The 23,936-nt window shown below is 44.4% G+C and overlaps 1 protein-coding gene across 1 annotated transcript in view; it reads right to left on the bottom strand.

Moving 5' to 3' along the window:
* Tnn (tenascin N) overlaps positions 1-23,936 on the bottom strand; it is a 62,257-nt gene that overhangs the window by 16,863 nt on the left and 21,458 nt on the right. Inside the window, exons 8-17 of the mRNA XM_075988366.1 lie at positions 23,292-23,555; positions 20,542-20,805; positions 18,560-18,823; positions 14,018-14,281; positions 11,455-11,718; positions 10,080-10,343; positions 7,829-8,092; positions 3,640-3,770; positions 1,987-2,119; positions 1,432-1,583 (exon numbers count right to left, since the gene is read on the bottom strand). Coding sequence (XP_075844481.1) covers positions 1,432-1,583; positions 1,987-2,119; positions 3,640-3,770; positions 7,829-8,092; positions 10,080-10,343; positions 11,455-11,718; positions 14,018-14,281; positions 18,560-18,823; positions 20,542-20,805; positions 23,292-23,555 — 2,264 coding nt within the window. The remainder of the gene's footprint in view (positions 1-1,431; positions 1,584-1,986; positions 2,120-3,639; positions 3,771-7,828; positions 8,093-10,079; positions 10,344-11,454; positions 11,719-14,017; positions 14,282-18,559; positions 18,824-20,541; positions 20,806-23,291; positions 23,556-23,936) is intronic.

Below are 23,936 nucleotides of genomic sequence, written 5' to 3' on the forward strand. Positions count from 1 at the left end.
CCGTGAAGTCGGCCATCCATCGGCTTGTTCATTGCTATGTTGTCAGACAATGAAACAGTGTCTGACACTGTAGCTGTTTACTAAATATCTGTGCACTATTTCATGGGCTGTTCAAGCAGAGAGACGAATCTCTCTCCTCTCTCCTCTCTCCTCTCTCTCTCTCTTTCTCTCGGTTGCTGTAGATAAATGACTCCTTCCCTGTATAAGCTTAGTTTTCAAAAAGGCCACACTAAACAGTACGGACAACCAGCCAATGGTCAATTACAAGCACAATGGCAGAAAATTGGGCTTTGGGCCAGAGTGGGCTGATGCATAGAGTTACAATGGTGTTGATGGAAAGCAGCAGGCACAGCCCTATGGGTCTGTTCAGGTGGGAGACCTCCCGTGTTACAATCTGCTGTGTTATTTTATAAATCAAGCCTTTCTGCCATCCAACCAATTGTTGGATTTGTTGGATGAAATGGACTTTCAAGTATTTTTTTGCCACTGTGCAGATATTAAGTTTTCTTCATCGCTGCTCATCAGATGATATCATTTCACCTGTGGCTGCTCAAAGAGCCCTGAGCAAACATGTAAATGAACAGAGTTGGGCACTAGGAGACCAGGCTTTCTCTTTCCCACAATGGGTGGCAATGCACAGCAGGTGAAGGCTGCCTATAGTTTAAGAAAATAAGAGCCTGCATCAGTTCAGACACAGGGAGAAGCCAAGTGAGGGAGAAAGAACAATCTGCCTGCAATCTTAAAAGGTTCCCCATAGGACTGAATCAGCAAGCCATGACAGGAGTGGTGTAGTGTAAGCAAGATAATAAGACTTCCAGATAGAAGGGGACAGCTAGACACAGCCCAGGTTTACCTGACTCTGGCCTCAATCTTTCAATTCAATATTAGAATTGAATCATATTTATATATATTAGAATTGATCATATTAGAATCATATTTCTATCCTGCAGAGCCAAAGTCTAGACCCCAGACCAGGTCCCAGTTCAGAGGACTGATCCATCAAAAAGGCCATGAATTTACATCTTGGTCGACCTAAGATAAGCCATCAGAATACCCAAGGATCTAGCAGGCATGACTCCTGGAATGTGGCTCTAGCAACATCACTGACATGTATGACCTACTCAACCATGTAAGCTTCAGTGTCTCTCTTTGTTAAGATAGGGATAATAATCCTCTCACACTAAAGCATCATGTGAAGGTCTAGTGTTTTAAAGTACTTTGAAGAACTATGCCTGTCACAGGACCAAATTAAGCCCTAAATTCTTTCCTTACAATGGGATAGGATCTCTCTGCAAACAACTGCAAGTCATTAAAGCTCCTTTCTCCCACTGGCAGAGAAGAAAGAGAACCTCCCTGGGGCAGCAGTGACCATCTCCCTAGATTAAGAAAGAAGGTATTCCACGGGCGCCTCTGGGCACCATTAGGACTCACAATCCAGCCGCCTCCATCCGTGTCCATGTCACAGTACACCTGCATGGGCTGATTGGCGTCGCCATTTAGGTAGATCGTGTAGAGGCCACTGGCAGCATCGGTGTTCTGCTGAACCTGACTGCAGTCTGAGGGGTGTGGATAACGGGCATCCACTGAGAGCAAGCAGGACAAAGTCATTAGAAGGGAAGGAAGGAAGAGGAAACAATGCAGCTTTCCCTGTTACAAGGCAATTTACTTTGTCCAGAAATCGTTTCATAGCATCCTACACTACTTTGCTTCTTCCAATTCTTGACTCACATGTTAGTGTTCTCACTCCCTCTGCTCCCATCAATTCTTCAAATGCACCTTTAAGTGAGGTTTGTGTCGCTCGATGTCCTAGGCTAGCTCTCCCCGGTGTAACACTCAGTTTTGCCCTCGTTAGTTCCTTCACTATGGGGTGGATTTGTTTGGAATCCATAACCCCATCTTTATTTCTCCATAACTCCATGCCCCCCGAAGGCCTCTCCAATGCCTGTCTCTATTTATTGTCATTTAAAGGGACTGATTCCACATTACCTGTAGAAAGGGTGGTGGATACACTTCGACTCCGGCGATCACCCTTAAAGGCAACCAAGGAAACAGGGTAGGTGACACCCTGTTCCAGGTCTTGCAATTCAAACCTCTGCTGACCTCTTTGGAGCTGCACTTCCTACAAAGGAGGTAACAGACAATAGGCAATTCAGTTTCTCTTTCCAGCACCCTGGGCATCAACAGCATTGACTAACATGATGTCAGAAGCTCTCCAAGAGTTCAGTGGCAGCCCAGAATCCCAGTGAGTCTCAGTCACTTCCCTGGAGGACCATGCCACGGAGAGTCGGCCCTGCTAGAAGGGCTAGCTGAGAGCCAAGTCCATGCGCCGCCACCAGCCAGGTTGCCTAGGGATCTGTGCCTTCAGATTTGGAGAGATGATGACTACAGTGGTGCTATCAGCAGCAAGCTGACAATGCTAGACTAAGAACATTAAAAAAAAAAAAAAGAGGCAAAACCAGTCATCATCATCAGATCTGTGAGACAGAGAAGTAGTTGGTATTTGAATAAATTCTTCTGAACATGTCTTACTCTATAAACATTGGACTAACTCTCCAAGCTGGACAGTCAGATGCACTAATTGTAATAATAAATAAATTAGTATCCTTATTTTTTCTTTCTTATTTCTTATTTGTCTTTATTTATTGCCAAGGAGAGATAATGACAATTTTCTATTGGCCAAGTTTGAAAACTTTGCTGGACTTCAGAGATCCTTGGAGAAGGTTAGCCCTTGAAATAATGGTCATCCCTTTAGTCAGTGAATATTTATTGGTGGCCAAAAATGGTGACACACACCTCTGACCTTAGCTGCTTTCAAGACTGAAGCAGAAAGAGTTCAAGTTTGAAGTCAGCCTCGGCAAGTTAGTGAGACCTTGTCCCAAAATAAAAATACTGAAAAGAGCTAGGCACATAGTTCAGTGGTAGAGCATTTGCCTGACACATACAAGGCTCTGAGTTCAAGACTAACTATCACCAAAAATAAAATAAAACAAAAAATTCACACCAACTACATGCTAAGCACTATCCTAAATGCTTTAGATACAAAAATAAACAAAATGGAAAAAAATTCTCAGTCCTCCTGGAACTTAAAAGTGTTAGTTAAGCAGATCCAACAATTTATAGAAGGGAAGGAGGGGCAGGGGGAGAAAGAAGAGGAGCAGCAGCAAGAAGAGGGGGTACAAGAGGAGGAGGGGCAGGAAGAGGAGGGGCAGGAGGAGGGGCAGGAGGAGCAGAAGGAAGAGCAAGAGTTGGTACAGGAGGAGAAGATGTGGGAGGAGCTGTAGGAGGTGAAGGAGGAGCTAGAGATGGTACAGGAGGAGGAGATGCAGGAGGAGGGGCAGGAAGACTAGGAGGAGGGGAAGCAAGAGGTGGTTCAGAAGGAGCAGGAGGAAGAGGAGGGAAACAGAGGGCACCTAGTACGCACACCTCCCTGAGTTTGAGCCCCTAGAATTGCAAGATAGGCGATGAACAAGTGAATGGTAAAATGGGGTCTATGCCCAGGCAGCAGATGTGTCGTAGTCAATAGGAGCAGGCACGGAGGTTAGTTCTTACAATGAGAACATAGTATTCACAAATAGCATGGCTTAGCAGTGAGGGAATCAACCAGTCAAGCTGGCTTGTTGTACAGGGAACTCCTCATACCTTCACTGTGCCGTTCGGGAGCTGGTAGGTCAAAATGTAGCCATCGATTTGAGCAGAGGGGGGCGTCCAGGTCAATACTCCACCAGAATGTGTGACACCAAATGGACGGAGATTTTTGGGAGGGTCAATTTCTGTAAATGAGTAGCCAGGTAACAATTGTTCTTAAAATATGCATAATTTTAAGTGATCTTCTTTCTGTGTATTTCCCCCTTTCTCTCCCTGCCTTTAAGCAGTCGGTAGTCCTGGTCTTGCTCGGAGCCTCCCTAGCCTTTGTTTCTAAAAGTGCAGATCTGTAGAAGTGGAAGGTTTAGGAATATGGCTTTGAGTAGTCTAGAGGGGGAGACCCTGGACCTCGTTTCCCCAGGAGATTCCCAGAATGGTAAATAGGAACAGTGTAATTTGGCACTTTGGTTCTCGGTGGTGGCAGAGCTTCCTGTGTGATTTGGAAGGATGAGAGCCACAGGCTGGAAAGGACCCTGCACACAGAACCTAGGGACCGCTCAGAGGACACTGGAGAGGAGATGAAAAGATGTCGTGCTGTCAATGTCCAGCACTGAGAAACCCCAAAACTTACATGCTGGGATTAGGAGCCTTAATATGTAAGGGGACTGAGAATAAAATTAACTCAATATAAAAATACAAAATTCTATTTCTTAAACATCTAAATGTGTGGCCTTCATATATACCCAGTACAGAAATAAGAGATAGTGTTTATGTTAAAGCAGAAAGAAATTGGGTGTGGCCACGCATATCTCTCATCCCAGCACTCAAGAGGCTGAGCCAGGAGGATTTCAGAGAGTAAGGCCGGAGGCCTTCCTGGCCTATAGAGTCAGACAGACTCTGTTTCAGAATGCGAGGTGGGAGAGCTGTTAGCTAGGAAGAGTGCAGACAAGAAAGGCTTTTCTTTTTCTTGCATAGACTTGCCCACTCAGATGCCAGAGGGTCACACAGGCATGTGGACTTGTACCAGAGTGCATGCACGGGTATGTGAGCATATACCAGAGGGCATGCATGGGTCTGTGAGCATCTACCAGAGGGCATGCATGGGTATGTGAGCATATACCAGAGGGCATGCATGGGTATGTGAGCATCTACCATAGGGCATGCATGGGTATGTAAGCATCTACCAGAGGGCATGCATGGGTCTGTAAGCATCTACCAGAGGGCATGCATGGGTATGTGAGCATCTACCAGAGGGCATGCATGGGTCTGTAAGCATCTACCAGAGGGCATGCATGGGTATGTGAGCATCTACCAGAGGGCATGCATGGGTATGTGAGCATATACCAGAGGGCATGCATGGGTATGTGAGCATCTACCAGAGGGCATGTATGGGTATGAGAGCATCTACCAGAGGGCATGCCCGGGTATGTGAGCATGTACCAGAGGGCATGCGTGGGTATGTGAGCATCTACCAGAGGGCATGCCCGGGTATGTAAGCATGTACCAGAGGGCTTGCACGGGTATGTGAACATACACCAGAGGGCTTGCACGGGTATGTGAGCATACACCAGAGGGCATGCACGGGTATGTGAGCATACACCAGAGGGCATGCACGGGTATGTAAACATACACCAGAGGGCATGCACGGGTGTGTGAGCATACACCAGAGGGCTTGCACGGGTATGTGAGCATGTACCAGAGGGCTTGCACGGGTATGTGAGCATGTACCAGAGGGCTTGCACGGGTATGTGAACATACACCAGAGGGCTTGCACGGGTATGTGAGCATACATCAGAGGGCATGCACGGGTATGTGAGCATACACCAGAGGGCATGCACGGGTATGTAAACATACACCAGAGGGCATGCACGGGTGTGTGAGCATACACCAGAGGGCATGCATGGGATCATACACCAGAGGGCATGCATGGGATCATACACCAGAGGGCATGCATGGGTCTGTGAGTGTGTACCAGAGGGAATACACACGTCTGTGAGCATGTACGTGTAGACAAGGAAAACAAAAGCTCAGCAAAAATACTAATTTCCACCAACGCTGGTTAGAATCTTCATATTTTTTAAGCAAACAAGATATGAATGGAAATTTCCATTTTGAAAAAATATCATAAAAGGCGACTTTAATTTAGAACTTCCCAAAAAGCCATCTCCAGGCTATTTTCTCCCCAGTAGCATTTCAGCTGAGAACTGAATTGCAGTGTTTTAATAGAAATCAGACAGCTGTTGTTTTGAATTAGGTTGTTTTGACAAATTCTGAGTCTCTGTAATATCAGCTTGGTTTGATTTTCTAAAGCACAGCATCTGGCATGGATCATACTTTATCCATCACATAGAGAGACTGGATTTCCTTCAGAATTTAAATAGTTTAAGGTAGTTTCGGCGTCCTCCTCCTTGATTAACAACTGTGGACTTGGGATGTCTGACTTGGTTACGTTCATATCTCTATGAAGCAGGAAGATAAAAGTTACATTACTGTTCTTACAGTTGGAAAAAGTGGGGCTGGCAAAATGGCTCTGGCGACAGGTGCTTGCCACCAGGCTTGACAGCCTGAGTTCAGTCCCAGATCCTACACGAAGGAGGGGAGAACCAGCTCCTATAAGTTGTTCTCTGACCTCCGCATGTGTGCTGTGCTCACGCCCACACACACATACACAGAAAGAGAGAGAGAGGGAGGGAGGGAGGGAGGGAGGGAGGGAGGGAGGGAGGGAGAGAGCAGGAAGGAAGAAGGGAAGAGGGAAGGAGAGAGAAATGTAATTTAATTATTTTAAATTGGGGAAAGGAAGAGAAGATAAAGGAGGAAGAGGGGATGAGCAGGAGAGAGGAAGAGAGTAATGAGATAAGGAAGGAGGACAAGAACCATCCATTGCTTTTGGAGAGCCGCACAGGAGTCCGAGGAGTCTGGGACGAGGGGAAAGGTAATTTGGGGTTTGTTTGGGTTTTGTTTTACACATAGTTTCTAAAGTGAATTTTTTGGTCTTATATTTTTTAATGTGGGGTTTTAAAATGCTAGCTAATTTTAACTAATAAAAACCATCAAGAGATGTACGGCACCTCTACTGACCACAGAGGAGACCTTGTTCAGAATGCCTGAAGGGATCACAGACATTGGATCCCAGGGAGGCCCAGTTGCACAATGCTCATCTATGCCCAAAGGCCCCGTCACACACATTCACATGCAACCCAGGCACCGTCGGTCATCCACAGATGATGACACGGAGGAGGATGCTCCACCATCATCTCCATCTCCACCTTGAAAGACTGAAACTAGAACTTCCTACTTCTTTCTTTTCCCAGTAGGAACTGAGATCCAGCCCAGTTTCTTATTCAAAGCCGGGGCAGAGATCCTGGCATCTGGGCTCAGCAGATAAGCCTGGGGAAGAATTACTTACACAACCCTGGCACCATGTGCCCTCCATCCTGCCCGACCTGTCAAAGGACTACCTCAAAAAGATAACTATGAGGCTGAAGGAAAGGCTCAGTGGGCAAAATGCTTCACATAGATGCATGAGCATCTGAGTTCAGATTCCTACTACCTACAGAAAAAACTAGGGACAATAGCACATGTCTGTATTCTCAGGGTAAAGGAGGTAGAGACAGGCAGATCCCTTGAGCTTTACTGACCAGACAGACTCGCCAAATCAAAGAGAGACCTGATGTGGGATGTCCTTCTGTATATGTGTTGCTTTAATTGGTTGATGAATAAAGCTGCTTTGGCCTATGGCAGGGCAAAATATAGCCATGCTGGAAGAGATATAGAGACAGAGCAGGCAGAGTCAAGGAGATGCAATGTAACTACCAAAGGAAGAAGACACCAAGCCTTACCGGTAGGCCACAGTCTCATGGTGATACACAGAATAAAGGAAATTGGGTTAATTTAAGATGTAAGAGCTAACTAGAAAGACTCCTAGGCTATTGGTCAAACAGTATTGCAATTAATATAGTTTCTGTATGATTATCTGGGTCTGGACAGCCGGGAAACAAATGAGCAGTCACCGGCTACAGAGACCATCTCAAAAAATAATGTGGAAAGCAACTGACCCCCCATGTCTACTTCTCCATGCACATGCATACATGCACATGAATGTGTGAACACATAAACACCTAAACAAGGTCAATATGGAACCACTTAGGAAAACATCTTTAGATAAAGCCATCAGCCCCACCCGTCCCCTCCTCACCCTATCCACAGGGGGAGATTCACTCTGGGCAAGAATGAAGTATCACAGTACCTGTTAGGGCCTTTGTGTCAGCCTTCTTGCTCTCCCGGGCCCCCTTCTGGGCCCACACATGGATGGTATATTCCATGCCTGGCTTCAGACCCGTCAGGACGGTACTACTCTGATCCTTTGACACTGGAATCTCTTTGGTCTCTCCATCCGCAGAGGTGTAGCGTACCATGTACTTGTCAATGGTGGCTCGCACTGGGTCCCAGGAGATGGTGGCTGTATTCTCTGTTACCCGGTTGGTCACCAAGTTCTTGGGGCTGTCAATTTCTTTTTTTAAGATTTAGAAAAGGCTGGCTTTAGAAACATGGAAAGGCATCTCACCACTCCTTCCACAAGAGTTATTCCATTTGAAAGAGCTAATAACAGTGTAATTATTACTGGTATAATTTTATCATTAATAGTGGTATAATTTTCATGAATACAGGAGTAAAGCAGATATGGGACCCACTCCTGAAATCCCCACAGTTCAGAGACGAGAAGAGCACAGATTCAAGCACAGCCTGGGCCACATAGTGAGGCCTTATTTCAAAAACTAAATAAATGAGTGGGGGAGGAAGGAAGAAGGAAAGATGGAGGAAGAGAGAGAGGGAAGGGAAGGGAAGGGAAAAGAAGGGAAGGGAAAGAAGGAAGGAAGGAAGGAAGGAAGGAAGGAAGGAAGGAAGGAAGGAAGAAAATACCTTTAAGAGCCCCCCAGTTTCCAAGTTTACATTTTCCAGGGAAACAAGACACTAGATATTACAATAGAAGGAACCAGGTCTTCTCTATGTTTATCAATCTGGAAACATTCTCTCCAGCCCAGTTTCACCAGCATAACAATGAATATCTGAACTAGCTAAACCACTGAAATCATGGTTGGAACAACCCTATAGACTCTCCCCCATGGCACCTACTGTGCATCCCCAACTATCCTCCAGCTCCATGACTTATAACTACATCTTGGATCTGAGAGAGAATTCTGAAAACTGATGTGTGTAACATTCAAGTCATGCCCTGACCTTCCCATTGGCTGGAATGCAGGTGTATGTTAACCAAGTAAATGAACACAGTTCTCTAAGGGTGACTGATCCACAACAGCCAAGGAGCCTGGGCCCCCAGCACAGAGAGAGCTACATGAGCATGTCAGCCCTAAGCACGTACAGTCTGTTCTATATAAACTGCAGTCTTGCTTAGCCTTCCCTTTGGTGTATCTGACAATGTATCCTACGACTACGACTCACACCATCTAAGCCCCATGCCTTCCAACCCACTGATTGATCTCTAGACCTGCACCATTGTCATGTGTCCTTCGTAGGGTTTGTCAAAATTTACAGTTACAAATTTTCCTTTTGTTTATTGCCTGTCTCTCCCACTGGCTGTCAGGAGAGCAGCGGACATAATTTTTTGCCTGTCACTGCATCCCTAGACCTGGCACTTGAATGATGGTGATGAGAAGTTAGCTGCTTATTGGACACAGGGTCCCCGCTTCCCAGGGTGATGTTTGTTTGTGACACAGTTTCTATTAGGTTAATTCTAATGGAACATCTTGTCTCAGAACAGTTCCTTAACACAATAACTTTAGAACTTTTATATTTACTTTACATTAGTTCTGTAATTTTCAATAGCTGGGAAGCATTAACAATTAAGGACATATGCTGTGGAAAAAGTTTCAAGACATTATGGGACCACTCAGCAGCGGGTCTATTACAGTACTTTGTTCTCTTTAAAAGTAAATGAAAGTTTTGTTCTTTACATCAAAGCCTTCAGTGAGGTTTTAAGAAGTAGAACGTTTTAAAGGCGATTAGGTTATGATTAGGTCTGCTCTAACAAAGGGACTACCATCATTCCACAGGAGCGGGAAAGTCAGCTCGGGTCAGGGCTGAAGTTCAAGACCTCCTGCCCTCCCTTTGTCTTACATCTGCTCATTTGTCTATGTGTGTTATGTTACAGGACAAAGGCCACAAGACACTAGGACTCTTGTTTTGGGCCTTTCAGACTCTACACCCATAAACCCAAAAACTTTCTGTTGTTTACAACTTTCCTCATCTCTGACAGGCATTCTGTATGTCAGAAGAAATAGAGGAAAGTCCCCTCCTAAAACAATTCAGTCTCTGGCATCACAGACCCCAAAACATGTGTGTCACCATTCATGTAGCAGATGAACCTCTATTGATTAACTGAGTTTGCTCATCCCTTACCATTTATTTCACATCAGTGTAAGAACAGGAAAAGAACACTTTATCTTCCCCTGCAGATTGCAGTGAACAACAGTCCTTACCTGTGGGGGCCTTGGTGTTGGCCTTCTTGCTCTCCCGGGCCCCCTTCCGAGCCCACACTTGAACGGTGTACTCCACTCCGGGTCTCAGGCCCGTCAGGACGGTGGTGCTCTTCTCCTTCCTCACTGGAACCTCCCTGGTCTCACCATCAGCGGAGGTGTAGCGCACCATGTACCTGTCAATATCAGCCTGCACCGGGTCCCAGGAGATGGTGGCTGTATTTTCTGTCACCTGATTGGTCACCAGGTTTTTGGGACTGTCAATGTCTATGAGGAAAAGTCTTAGTCAGTATGTGATATTGGCTCAGCAAGATGGCTCAGTCAGTAAAGGCGATTGCACGAAAGTGGGGCACCCTGAGTGTGATCCCCAAACTGATGGAAATGGAGAAGGAGAGAATTAAGGCTAGATAGTTATCCTCTGACCTCCACACATGTGCCATGGCCTGTGTGCCTACACACACACACACACACACACACACACACACACACACGCGCGCGCGCGCGCGCGTGTGCGACAATGGTGATGATGATAGCAACAACAGCATATCAATATGCACCATTCAGAGGGTCAGGGTGCAGGTGCAGACACTGCTGGTCTTGTTGGCTGGTGAGAGTTTTCATTTTCTGCGGTTTTCCATCCCATCTACTCCCATTTTGGTGAGGGTTTGTTCATTTGCTACCTGATATTTGTCATTTATTTCTGCTCCATGCATGCACCTCTCTTCCCAGGAAAAGCTTCCCAACCAAGACACCCAACCAACCAGAATCTGAAAATCTAGGGTATGACTTCTACTAGAAGTTTAACAAAACTAATTTCTTATTCATTTAGTAAGTAATATCAAGACTGCTCTATATACAAGGCCTGCTACAGGCAATATACAGAGGATTCAAGTTGAAGACCTTGGTTTTGCAAACAAAAAGGAGAAACAGGCTTCTGTCCATTAGCAAGACAGTAAAGACTTATCATCTACAGTGACAAATTTGTTTTACAATTAAAATAAAACTTGGATGTTAAAAAGCAAAACTTTCCTTGCAACAGCAGATGGAAAAAAATCTAGAATCTTAAAGCAAAATGTGTTTTTTTTAAAAAAAAAATATTTTCTAGTATCCTTCTCAAAGAAACCAAAAACAACATCTCTAGAAAAAGATCCGAGCACCAAGAAGAGGAACGGTACACAGTCAGCCAGACAGTTTGGAGACCGTTTGGAAAGTCCAACACCTAAGGAACCAGTTGCAAGGAAGTAAAGGTGGTGTATGAAGCTGGTTGTGGGAGAAATAACCCTGCCCTTCCAAAAATCACCAATGTCATCTGTGTCAGAGGAAGAAATTAAAACTCGATGTGACAGCCATCGTACCTCTAAACTATGTTGTCCATTACCTGTGTGAGCTTTGGTGTTGGCCTTCTTGCTCTCCCGGGCCCCCTTCTGGGCCCACACTTCAACCTTGTACTCCACACCGGGCCTCAGGCCCGTCAGGACTGTGCTCCTCTGGTCCTTCCCAATAAGAAATTCCTTGGATTCTCCATCAGCAGAGGTGTAGCGCACCACATACCTGTCAATGTCCGCCTTTACCGGCTCCCAGGAGACACTGAGAGTGGTCTCTGTCACCTGATCGGCCACTAGGTTTTTGGGACTATCAATATCTGAAAAGAAAAGTACTAGTCAATAAACACTAGAATAGACACTGAAAATGGAGGCCATTTTGTTTGGGCTGAGTTTCCTGTTCTTATATCCAGAACAGCCAAGACTGTTACACAGAGAAATCTTGCCTCAAAAAACAAAACAAACAAAAAAGATAATCTGACAAGAAACTTTGCTACATGGGGCAATGGAATGGTTACCATATGCAGAGTTAGTAGGGTTGTGTTCTAATCCCAACCCCAGAAGAACAGCTGATAGAAAATACATTTTTTTTAATAGTCAGTAGACAAAGACTCTCATCCCAGTCTGTCACTGGGCAGCTATGAACGTGGACAGCTCAGCTGCCCTGAGTGTGCCTCAGTTTCCTTTTTCATAAATGGGGACCTTAACCTATGTTATAAGGTAGGTCAATATTCCAGGAATATTGCATGAATCAAATCCCACCTTCATCAACTATCTATTTGTCTTGGAAAAATCAAAGATTTCACTGGATTTGAGGGTTTTGGTTTTTTATTATAAAACTGGGGGGTACTATCTACTCAACAAATTACTTTGAAGAGAGGAAGAAGCCCTTATTTATTCCTAGTGGGTATATAAATTAGTATAAACACTATATGTATGTACTAGCATAATAAAGGACTAAATAAGAGGATGATACAGAAGTTCTGCTCCTAGGCATATATGTCTTTGAAAACAAACTTGCACACAAATGCTATGGCATCATTATTCATGAGAGTAGAAAAGAAACAATTCATATATTCACAAATGACAAATCAATAAACAAAATGTCATATAGCCAGTCATACAATGAAATATTCACTAACAAAATTAAGAATGGATTCATACTAGAATGTGGAAGATCCTGAGGAACAGTTTAATGAAAAAAGTAAATCACCAAAGGCCACATGATATATGAATCCATGTATAACAAATGTTCAGCCTCATCAGAGAAGTTTCTTTGTATAATGGATATAAGTTAATACAGAAACTCACAATTAGCCGCAGTACAGAGGAGAAACATTTATGCAATGCTCGACCACAAATGTGACATCTATATCATACACATCCTGACTTAGGGACCATTGAGGAAGAAAGAACAGAAAGACCATAAGAGCCAGAAGTTGCAGAGGACCTGAACAAAAACAGTATCTTCTGGATGTAACAAGACCACTACAGTCATGAGCTCAGCAGCTGTGAGTGCCTGCGTAAGATAGGTACAACATGAAGCCAGTCAACATTCCAGCATGAATGGAAATTGGACTCATGGAACCTGATGCCCAGTTGAGGAGTTGTTGATGGGTTGTAGGAAAGGGTCTTTAAGTGTGTGGCTTCTGGTAGGTCCACCATGGATGGCCCCATACCCGTGAGTATGTGGGCAGTATAGATTGGATTTAGTGGATTATATAGAAGGAGGAAATAACAACCCAAGCTTGGGAGAAGGTGAGGAGTGGGGGTTGCATCTGGGATGAGTTAGGGGAAGAGCGGGGAATAATCAAAATGCACTGTGTGCATTAGGAGCTTCTCAAGAATTAGCAAAAATATACTTTTATTTAAAAAGAAATGTCCTGAGCAGAGAAACCTATAGAGACAGACAGCAATTATTACGTAAGGCTGCAGGGAAAGAGGATGGGAAGTTGCTGGTGATGGGTATGAGGCCCCCTCAGCTGATGATGTCACTGAAATAATGGTAGTAGTTATATAGTTCTATGAATATTTCAGTAATATGCTAAATCCCTTGAACTGGACTCTTCCAGAGGGTGGATTTTAGTGTGAAAATGCATCTTGGCAAGGCTGTTCCTCTTGAAGAGGAAACATGGATGAAAATTAGAATCATCAACAGTTCTTGTAGAGAATTAGTCACAGGATCTTCAGAGTAGAAAACACAGTACCCAAGAGGGTTTCTTTTCTAAGGAACCAGTGTCCTCCCCTATCCCAAAGTGAGCACAGCAAAAGCCACTGATTTCAATGAAATACATAATTCACAGATCCTAGCAATGCATTTTCTTTCCAAGAAAGAAACTGACCACAAAGGAAACAGACATTTTGATAAACAGTGGGTGGATGTGCCAATCACCATTGAGCTTCGGGAGCCAAGTGAAGAGGAGAATATGAGGTTCAAAATAGTTTGAACTAATGTGTTAAATATCATAGAGAGATGATGTAGGAGATATGACAAAAGCCTGCCCCTCTGATCTTTAACAATCATTGGTTTCTTCCAAGGCCAGAGAAGGAATATCAAGTGTCCCCCCACCAAAGGCTTACCATGAAACATGTCACATCCTCAAACTTCAGGGTTCATACCTGTGGGGGCCTTGGTGTTGGCCTTCCTGCTGTCCTGGGCCCCCTTCTGGGCCCACACATCAACCTTGTACTCCACGCCCGGCCGCAGGCCCGTCAGGACAGAGCTGCTCTTCTCCTTAGACACGGGCACCTCTCTGGTCTCGCCATCAGCAGAGGTGTAGCGCACTATGTACCTATCGATGTCAGCCTCCACCGGCTCCCAGGAGACACTGAGAGTGGTCTCTGTCGCCTGGTCAGTCACCAGGTTTTTGGGGCCATCAATATCTAAAAGGAGAAGAACTGATCACTAAAGACTGGACGCAGGCACCAAAGAATGAGAGCATTTGTCCTGGGCGGGGAGACTTTCCAGTCCCTACAGTTTCCCCACACCCTATGTGCATCTTCAGTGTTTCATGGCCGGAGACCTGGTCTCCACAGCTGAGCTCAGAGCCTCAAGGAGGCAGCGCAGGAGAGCAGAATGGGCGCTGCACCCAAAGGGACTGGCTTCTACCTGAAGAGGCAGAGCTGAGGGGCAGGAGGCACCTTAGGTTCCAGTCAGCAGACTGAGGACCTCGTCCCGGCTCTGCCATCAGCCTGGGCAACTGGTACCTGACCAATTTCCTCATTTGCAAATGTGAGCCTAGGTTAATAAATTATAAGATAGCTCAGTATTGCGTGAATATTTCTGAAATCAAACCCATGAGAGATCAGCTATGTGACTTATGGAAACTACCCACTTCATAGAACTGGAGGGGAGGGGGCTCTCAACTGTAAAGCAGAGACATTGACTCCTGCTCTGCCAATTCAGCAAACACCCTGAGGACAACATAATCCTCATCTGTTGCTAGTGGACAAGTAGAATCCTATCACAACTTTTTCCTAGTAAATTAACTGTTAGAAACACCAAAGGGTCCTGTAATTGCACTCCTAGTTGCATACTAAGAAGAGTGATAGCACATATGTGCATAAAACTTGTCCTCAGAAAGGTGGGAATACAGTGAAGCGCTGGCCTAGCATGCACCAGGCCCTAGGTTTGATCCTCAGCATTGCACACACAAAAATATTTATATTACAGATGACCTAATCACATCCTTCATAATAGACTTTGACAACTTAAAAGAATCCAAATGTCAAACAGCTAACAACCTGAAAAGCAAATGTGATGGCATGTACTATGAAATACTAATTGGCATATTGATACATGTTATCACACAAATAAAGCTGGCAAATGAAAGGCATCTCACCAGAGGCCATTAGATTATAAACCCACCAGAGATGTAGAAACAGAGAACTCTATTGAATAGGCAGACAGCAATTGTTAGCAGGCTTGAAAAGTGACTAACAAAGGATGTGAACTCGAGCTCAGTACTTTTTGGTAATGAGAACAGACTATAGTAATAGACTCCAGTAATAGTTACAGAACTGTGAGCACACTAAATTCACTGAATTGTATATTTTAAAGGGTGAGTTTTAATATGGAACTATCTCTTAATATGGCTGTTCTTAGCAAATGTGTGAGCAGAGATGAAAAGGCTATGTGAAATACCAATTACCAAATACTATGTGAAATACCAATGGCGCAGTCCTCAGAATGGAACACAGTACTCAAAGAGGGTTTACTACTAAGAAAACAACATCCTCTCCTTACTCCAAAATGATCACAGGGAAAGCCGTTTTCCTGGAGTACTTAACCTCACAGACCCTAACATACATACATACACACACACACACACACACACACACACACACACACACACACATCCTTTCTATATCTTCAATAAGAAATATTTTGAGATTGAGCACAATGGGAATACTCAGCTGAAAGAACCCTGCGGAGGAGTCACCCACCATTGGTTCTTTTCTTTTCATTCAGGAGAGCAAACCCAGGACCTTGTTGATGCTATGCAGGACTATATTCCTGAGCTATATCCACAGCTCACCACCAATCTCTATGAGGCTGAAGTATAAGGTTGCACATGAGGTCCTCATTAAGAGATAATATGTCCCTAAAAACACCTATTTTTTGACAAAGAAGCCAAAATTACACAATGGAAAACAAAAGCATCCTCAACAAATGGTGCTGGCATAACTGGATGTCAACATGTAGAAGAATGCAAATAGATCCATCTCTATCACCATGCACAAAACTCAAGTCCAAGTGGATCACAGACCTCAACATAAATCCAGATACACTGAAGGTGATAGAAGAGAAAGTGGGAAGTAGCCTTGAACACACTACCACAGGAGACCACTTCCTAAATATAACACCAGGAGCCCAGACACCGAGATCTACAATTAATCAATGGGGCCTCCCGAAACTGCGACACTTCTGTAAGGCAAAGGACACAGTCAATAAGACAAAGCAGCAGTCTACAGAATGGGAAAAGATCTTCACCAATCCCACATCATTTGGGCTAATCTCCAAAATATATAAAGAATTCAAGAAACTAGACATCAAAATATCAAATAATCCAATTAACAAATGAGGACTGATGATGTGGGATTCCCTTCTGTATGCTATAAATATGTTTTATTGCCATTGGTTAATAAACAAGCTGCTTTCAGCCAATGGCTTAACAGAATATAGCCATGATGGAAGAGAGAGAGAGAGAGTAGGCAGAGTCAGGGAGATACCATGTAGCTGCCAAAGGAGAAAGACGCCTGCAGGAGCCCCCCAGAACCTTGCCAGTAGGCTACAACCTCATAGTGATGCACATATTAATAGAGGTGGGTTAATTTAAGATATAAGAGCTAGCTAGAAATACCCTTAAGCTATTGGTCAAGCATTGTTTTAATTAATACAGTTTCGGTGCAATTATTTTGGGTCTGGGTGGCCAGGAAACGAACAAGCAGCCTCTATCTACATACTGATCTAAACAGAATTCTCAACAGAAGAATCTCAAATGGCTAGGATACACTTAAAGAATTGTTCAACATCCTTAGCCATCAGGGAAATGCAAATCAAAATGACTCTAAGATACCGTCTTATACCTGTCAGAGTGGCTAAGATCAAAAACGCTAAGGACAGCTTATGTTGGCAAGAATGTGGAGTAGGGGGAACACTCTTGCCCTGCTGATGTGAGTACAAACTTGTACAGCCACTTTGGAAATCAATATAACAGTTTTGCAGAAAATTGGGAATCAGTCTACATCAGGACCCAGTTATACCACTTTTGGACATATACCCAAAGGATTCTCAATAATATCACAAAGACACTTGCTCAAAATTATGTTCACAGCAGCATTATTCATAATAGCCAGAAAAACAACCTAGATCCTCCTTAACCCAAAGAATGGATTTTTAAAAAATGTGGTACTCAACTGTAAAAAATAATGGTATCATGAAATTTGCAGGCAAATAGATGGAACTAGAAAAAAAATGATCCTGAGTGACATAACCCAGACTAAGAAAGACAAACATGGTATGTACTCACTCGTAAGTGGATATTAGCTGTAAGGGATAACCATGCTACAATCCACAGTCCCAGAGAGGTTAGGTAACAAGGAGGGAAAAAAGAGGGATGCATGGATTTCCCTGGGAAGGGGAAATAGAAGAGCTCTCCTGAGTAAACTGAGGGCAGGGTTAGGGAGGTTGGTAATGGGATCATGAGGAATAGGTTGGGTGGGTTGGGGGTTGGGGGCAGGATGGAGTGGGAGAGTGGTGAAAGACATGTCTTGATGACAGGAGCACATTTCAGGGTCAGGGAGGACCACAGCTAAGACCCCTAGCAATAGTGGAGAAAGAGCCTGAACTGGTCGTCTCCTGTGATAAGACTGGTGACTACCCTAATTGTCATCATAGAGCCTTCATCCCGTAACTGATGGAAACAAATGGAGAGATCCACAGCCAAGCACTAGGGGAATCCTGTTGAAAATAAGGAGGAAGGATTGTATGAGCCAAGAGGGTTAAAACTCATCACAAGGGAACCCACAGAAACAACCTGGGCTTATAAACTCTGGAGCCCTCATAAGATCAACCTAGGCCCTCTACATATGTGTGACAGTTGTGTAGGACTCCTAGCAGTGGGACCAGGGCCTGTCTCTAAGGCTGGAGCTGACTTTTGGGACCCTACACTGGGTTGCCTAGCCTAGCTTCACTTGGTACAAAGGGAGGATCTTAGTCCTACCTGAACTTGATATGCAATGCTTTGCTGACACCCATAGGAGGTCTGCCCCTTTCTGAATAGAAACACAGGAAGAGTGGATGGGAGAGGGGCAGAGAGGAGGTGGGGGATGAAGAGGGGGGAATGGGAGGAAAGGAGAGAGAGGAAACTATGGTTGGGGTATAAAATAAATGAAAGTTTTAATTAATAAAAATGATAATAATAAAAGAGAAGTAGCATTTATTGAATATTATTTAATTAAACACTTCTTATTATTATTTGATTAAAAAGAGAGATATCAAAGGCACTGAGAGATGCTGGAAACTGTATGATAATATTCTGCCACCCTTATTCTCTCCAAATCACTGATTTGGGTCAATAGTCATGAAGGAAACCACACATAACCTCCCATATGCATAGGATGATAACAGTCACGTTCTCAAGGAATAATGTCCATTACCTGTGGGGGCTTTGGTGCTGGTCTTCCTGCTCTCCCGTGTCCCCTTCTGGGCCCACACGTCGACCTGATACTCCACACCTGGTCGCATGCCCGTCAGGATGGTGCTTCTCTCCTCCTTCCCAACAAGGATTTCCCTGGTCTCTCCATCAGCAGAGGTGTAGCGCACCACGTACCTGTCAATGTCAGCCTCTACTGGGTCCCAGGACACAGTGGCAGTGGTCTCTGTCACCTGCTCAGTCACCAGGTTTTTAGGGCTATCGATATCTAAAAGGAAAAACTTGATCATTAACCCCTAGTAAGCAAACTGAGTGTGATATCTCAAATCTGTAGACCCGTTATGAAGAAGGCCAAGGCAGGGAAGCATGAAATGATGAACTTGAGATCAACATAGGCTGTTCAAAAAGACTTTGTCGAAACACAGACATGCACACACTTGCATACACACACACGCACACACATGCACACACACACACCAGCCACCATTAAGAATGGGCTGAGCATTCCTGTTCTTACAGTTTTCCCATCTCCTGTACTGTTTTTCAGTTGATTAGTGGACAGAGATCTTGTCCCCACAACTACTCTTGGACCCTTAAGGCAGTAGCCCAAGATAGTGAAAACAGCAATGTACTCAGAATTAGAGAAGCTGGATTGCAGTTCCAGTGCAGTGGCCTTAAACACCTCAGCAGCTGACTAAAGCTCAGTCTCCTCACCAGTTAAACTGCTTCTTAGATACATGCAGGGTAAGATAGTACATTATTTCTTGGGTATTTTATGACTCAAACCCTACGAATCATCCACTAACTGTGAGAATTGCAGAAATAATGTACTCTCCTAAATAGAGAATTCTCAGCTGTGAATGGAAACACAGATTCCTGCTCTACCAACACAACAGATTCTTCTCACGACCAACTAAATGGAGAAAATTACTCTTACTTTGCTTGTGTGTATGTAAAAGGGCACAACCACTTTGGAGATTAGTTTGGCAGGAACTCAACAATTAAATATACAGAATTAACAGTTCAGTTCTAATACATCTACCTAAGAAAAATGAATGCCCCAGTATCATTTTTCATGATATTCAAAACATGAAAACAAACAAAATAGCCACCAAGACAAACTAGCAAATAAATGTGTGTATCTATACAAACAAATATTAATTTTAATAAAAATAAGTGTCAATGTATGTTATAATACAGATGAACCTGAAACTATGTTTTGTGTAAGAAGTAAACAATACAATGCCACATATTGTGTTAATCCATGTGTTGGAACTGTCCATAACAGAGAAATCTAGAACAGATAGCAGTTGCTACCTATGGGGAGGGAATGAGCAATACCTGGGAATGCGCATCATGTTCCTTATTGTGATGAGAATTTTCTAAACATACAATCTAAGAATTGGCTGACTGTGTGACTCTGTAATAGTGAAAGCTGAGCTTTTTATACGTAAAGACATCTTAGTAAGGCTATTCTTGCAAATGAAAGAACTGAAAAGCCTTAAAATTATCCACTGCTGTTATGATGACTGCAAGCCTAGGCTTGTCAAAATGGAACACACAGTACTCAAAAGAGAATCTACTCCCTAACAGAACAATAAATCCTCCCATGCCAAGAAAACCCCAGAAAAAGCTATCTCCCTGAAGCACTTAGCTCCTAAACGCCGAACCATATGCTTTCTCTATGCCATTTCACCTTCCGGATAGAACAATTCAGTGATTGACAGTGAGGGAAATGCACAATTAGAAGAACAGCGTGGAGATGTGAGCAGTCATCAATCTTAGTAAGACCAAAACATGAGGTCTGTATCTCCAGATTAAGTGTGAAGGACATGCAGGGATGGTGTGGGAGATCTGACAGAAGCCTGTCGCTCTCATCTTCTACGAACATTACTTTCTTCCAAGGCCAGAGAAGGAATATCAAGTGTCCCCCCACCAAAGGCTTACCATGAAACATGTCACATCCTCAAACTTCAGGGTTCATACCTGTGGGGGCCTTGGTGTTGGCCTTCCTGCTGTCCTGGGCCCCCTTCTGGGCCCACACATCAACCTTGTACTCCACGCCCGGCCTCAGGCCCGTCAGGACAGTGCTGCTCTTCTCCTTAGACACGGGCACCTCTCTGGTCTCGCCATCAGCAGAGGTGTAGCGCACTATGTACCTATCGATGTCAGCCTCCACCGGCTCCCAGGAGACACTGAGAGTGGTCTCTGTCGCCTGGTCAGTCACCAGGTTTTTGGGGCCATCAATATCTAAAAGGAGAAGAACTGATCACTAAAGACTGGACGCAGGCACCAAAGAATGAGAGCATTTGTCCTGGGCGGGGAGACTTTCCAGTCCCTACAGTTTCCCCACACCCTATGTGCATCTTCAGTGTTTCATGGCCGGAGACCTGGTCTCCACAGCTGAGCTCAGAGCCTCAAGGAGGCAGCGCAGGAGAGCAGAATGGGCGCTGCACCCAAAGGGACTGGCTTCTACCTGAAGAGGCAGAGCTGAGGGGCAGGAGGCACCTTAGGTTCCAGTCAGCAGACTGAGGACCTCGTCCCGGCTCTGCCGTCAGTCAGCTGTTGGTAGCCTCGGGCCACTCAGATGCTTGTCAGCTTTATTTCTTCACCTCTAAAATTATGTAGACTGTTATGTAGACTTCGGGTTCCTTCCGAGACTCATCTTCAACGTGTGCACCTGCCTTCATCAATTATTAACTTCATTTCACTACTTGGACACTGTCTACTGCATTTGTAAAATGAAAGATTTTAGGTGTGTGTGTGTGTGTGTGTGTGTGTGTGTGTGTGTGTTTAGCTCTGTCGACTAAAATAAAGCAATGTTTACAGTTTCTGAACCTCAGGATATTCATTCTGAGGTTCGAAATGTAATAGCTGACATTCCAGCCCTTGTCCCTCAACTTCTCCACAGAGGAAACAAAAACAGGAATTGGGAGATGTTTATTTATAGCTTGTGGATTTTTATGTCATAGTTTTACATCACATAAGCTAATAACATGTTATGACTGTTCTTAGCCTGAGTAGATGCCAAGACCTTCAGTTATCGTCACTAATGATGAAATCAATTAATTGACACTATAAATCCAAAAGATTATCTTCCTCCATACTACATAGCAGAAGGCAATCAAAAACATATTTTATCAATAAGCTAGTAATATTTCCTTCTTCTAAATAATTCACTGCCAAAGCCATTTTCCTAAGGCCATTTGCACAAAGATTCTACTTCTTATGTTGCTTTAGGCTATGACCAGAAGAAACTGGTATCTAAATTCCTACTTCCTACAAGGAAGGCAGCATCAACAGTTCTAGGATCCTTGACTGACCAACCATGTCCAGACTATGAAGGAAGTTGGAGAGGCCAGTATGTTAGGACTTAGAGAATGGAATTGTTTGAAAAGACAGTGTGTACCTTAGGTGCGGTCTGAATTTAATTTGTTTCACCAGGATCCCTGGTAGAGCTTATTGCGTTTGCTATGGAACAAAAGATCTCAGCAAGGGTGATTAGCAATGCCTAAAACATTCTGATTGGCACAACTCAGTATAGGGGAGGGGGACACAGGGGTGTGCTAAACATCCTCTGAAACTCTCTTTCTCTCTCTCTTTGTCGTGTGTGTGTGTGTGTGTGTGCGGGTGTGCATGTGTGCATGCACGCACTTAAAACAAAGGAGTGCCCTGCACAAATGTCAATAGTGATGAGGTTGAGAAGCTTTTTCTAAGGCATGAGAATCAGTGAGCTGGTATATGGCATGCAGCTAAAATACCGCATCCATGAGAAAAAGGCCAGTTGCTCTCACACAGAACAAGAGGGGCTTCAGCGTTTCACACAGACTATGTGTTATTTGAGTGGGCATAGGATGCATGCGTGTTTCCCATGGACTAGATATCAGTTGAGCGAAGGGGGGTATGCCTGGGGTTGTGTCAAGCTGTTCTGGAGGACCACCGAGAGGGGGTCACCTAGAGGAATGAGAGGATGCCATCAGAGCAGTTTTAGGGTCCTCAGCTGAACAACCTTGGTCCACCAACCATTAGGGGAAGTGTGCTGGGGGGTTAGGAGGGAGGAGAGGTAATGGGTCAGGATGGGAAAAAATGTACTTAGCCAACTGAAAGAGCAGGGCTTACGTACAAGGAGGAACACAGAAGAGACGCCGAGCAATGCCCATTCCCATGGCAGGCAGTTAGCATGCAAACAGCTAACTGCAATTGAAGGATGGACTCTTGCATGAAAATGGACATTTTCATCACTAAAAAAAAAAATCAACACTGGGGGGAGGGACTAGACACTGGCTTATTTTTAGAGAACAAAACACTGCAATTATTTCATCCAAAGGGCAGAAACAGGAACAAACTTCATTGGAAGGGTTTAAACAAGGCAGGCATTTTTAAAAAGCAAAAATTGTTTGTGGCTCACAACCTGCGAGTCTGGCTCTCTCGGCCTGACAGTTACTTGTGCTTTCTTCTTAGCTGCTTCTTGCCAAAGCTAAACGTTTATCCCTAATAACAGACGAGGTAGAAGAAAGGGGCAGGCTGTGAGCAGTAAGCAGCCGTCTTTGACGGCCACAGCTTGGAGAATACAATATGAGACACCCATTCTGAGAGGAGGAGGTAGACAATTTGCTAGGGAGCACAATCACCTCTAATCAGTGAAATCATCCTGCCTGCCAAGGTTAGAGGAAGAGAAATCAACCTAACATCTTACAAGCTTAGCCATGGCATAGAGGTAAGGCATGTTCCATCACCTGTGGGGGCCTTGGTGTTGGCCTTCCTGCTCTCCTGAGTCCCCTTCTGGGCCCACACGTGGACCTTGTACTCCACACCTGGCCTCAGGCCTGTCAGGACAGTGCTGCTCTTCTCCTTGGACACAGGCACCTCTCTGGTCTCGCCATCAGCAGAGGTGTAGCTCACTATGTACCTGTCAATGTTGGCCTGAACAGGGTCCCAGGAGACACTGAGAGTGTTCTCTGTGACTTGGTCAGTCACCAAGTTTTTGGGGCTGTCAAGGTCTGAAAGGGAAATGTTTGAAAGTTTAAGCTGTAGTTGTGCAAGGCACACCCCCATTATCCTGCTTTTTATGTCCCAGAACAATCAGCAGGCAGTGAGTTACCACACCAAGTCTCTGCTGGGAGTCAGGGGAGAACGCAGTTTCTGAATCTCAATTGCAAAGTCAGGCTAGCTATATACTTAGCATCTTTTCTTGACTTTCGGCTCCCTAAAATGTAGAAGGAACAATAGCTTCCTAGTGACATATGGTACATCAAGACAGCCAATTAAACACCTGCCACACTGTCAGGGTACCTAATTTATCATTTTATCAAGGGCCACTTCACTAGTGAGAACCCTGGAAGTATTATCCCAAATATAATCATAACCAGTGGGTCGGTTAG

This window comes from Microtus pennsylvanicus, chromosome 10 (assembly GCF_037038515.1).
Source record: "Microtus pennsylvanicus isolate mMicPen1 chromosome 10, mMicPen1.hap1, whole genome shotgun sequence".
Classification (NCBI taxonomy): domain Eukaryota; kingdom Metazoa; phylum Chordata; class Mammalia; order Rodentia; family Cricetidae; genus Microtus; species Microtus pennsylvanicus.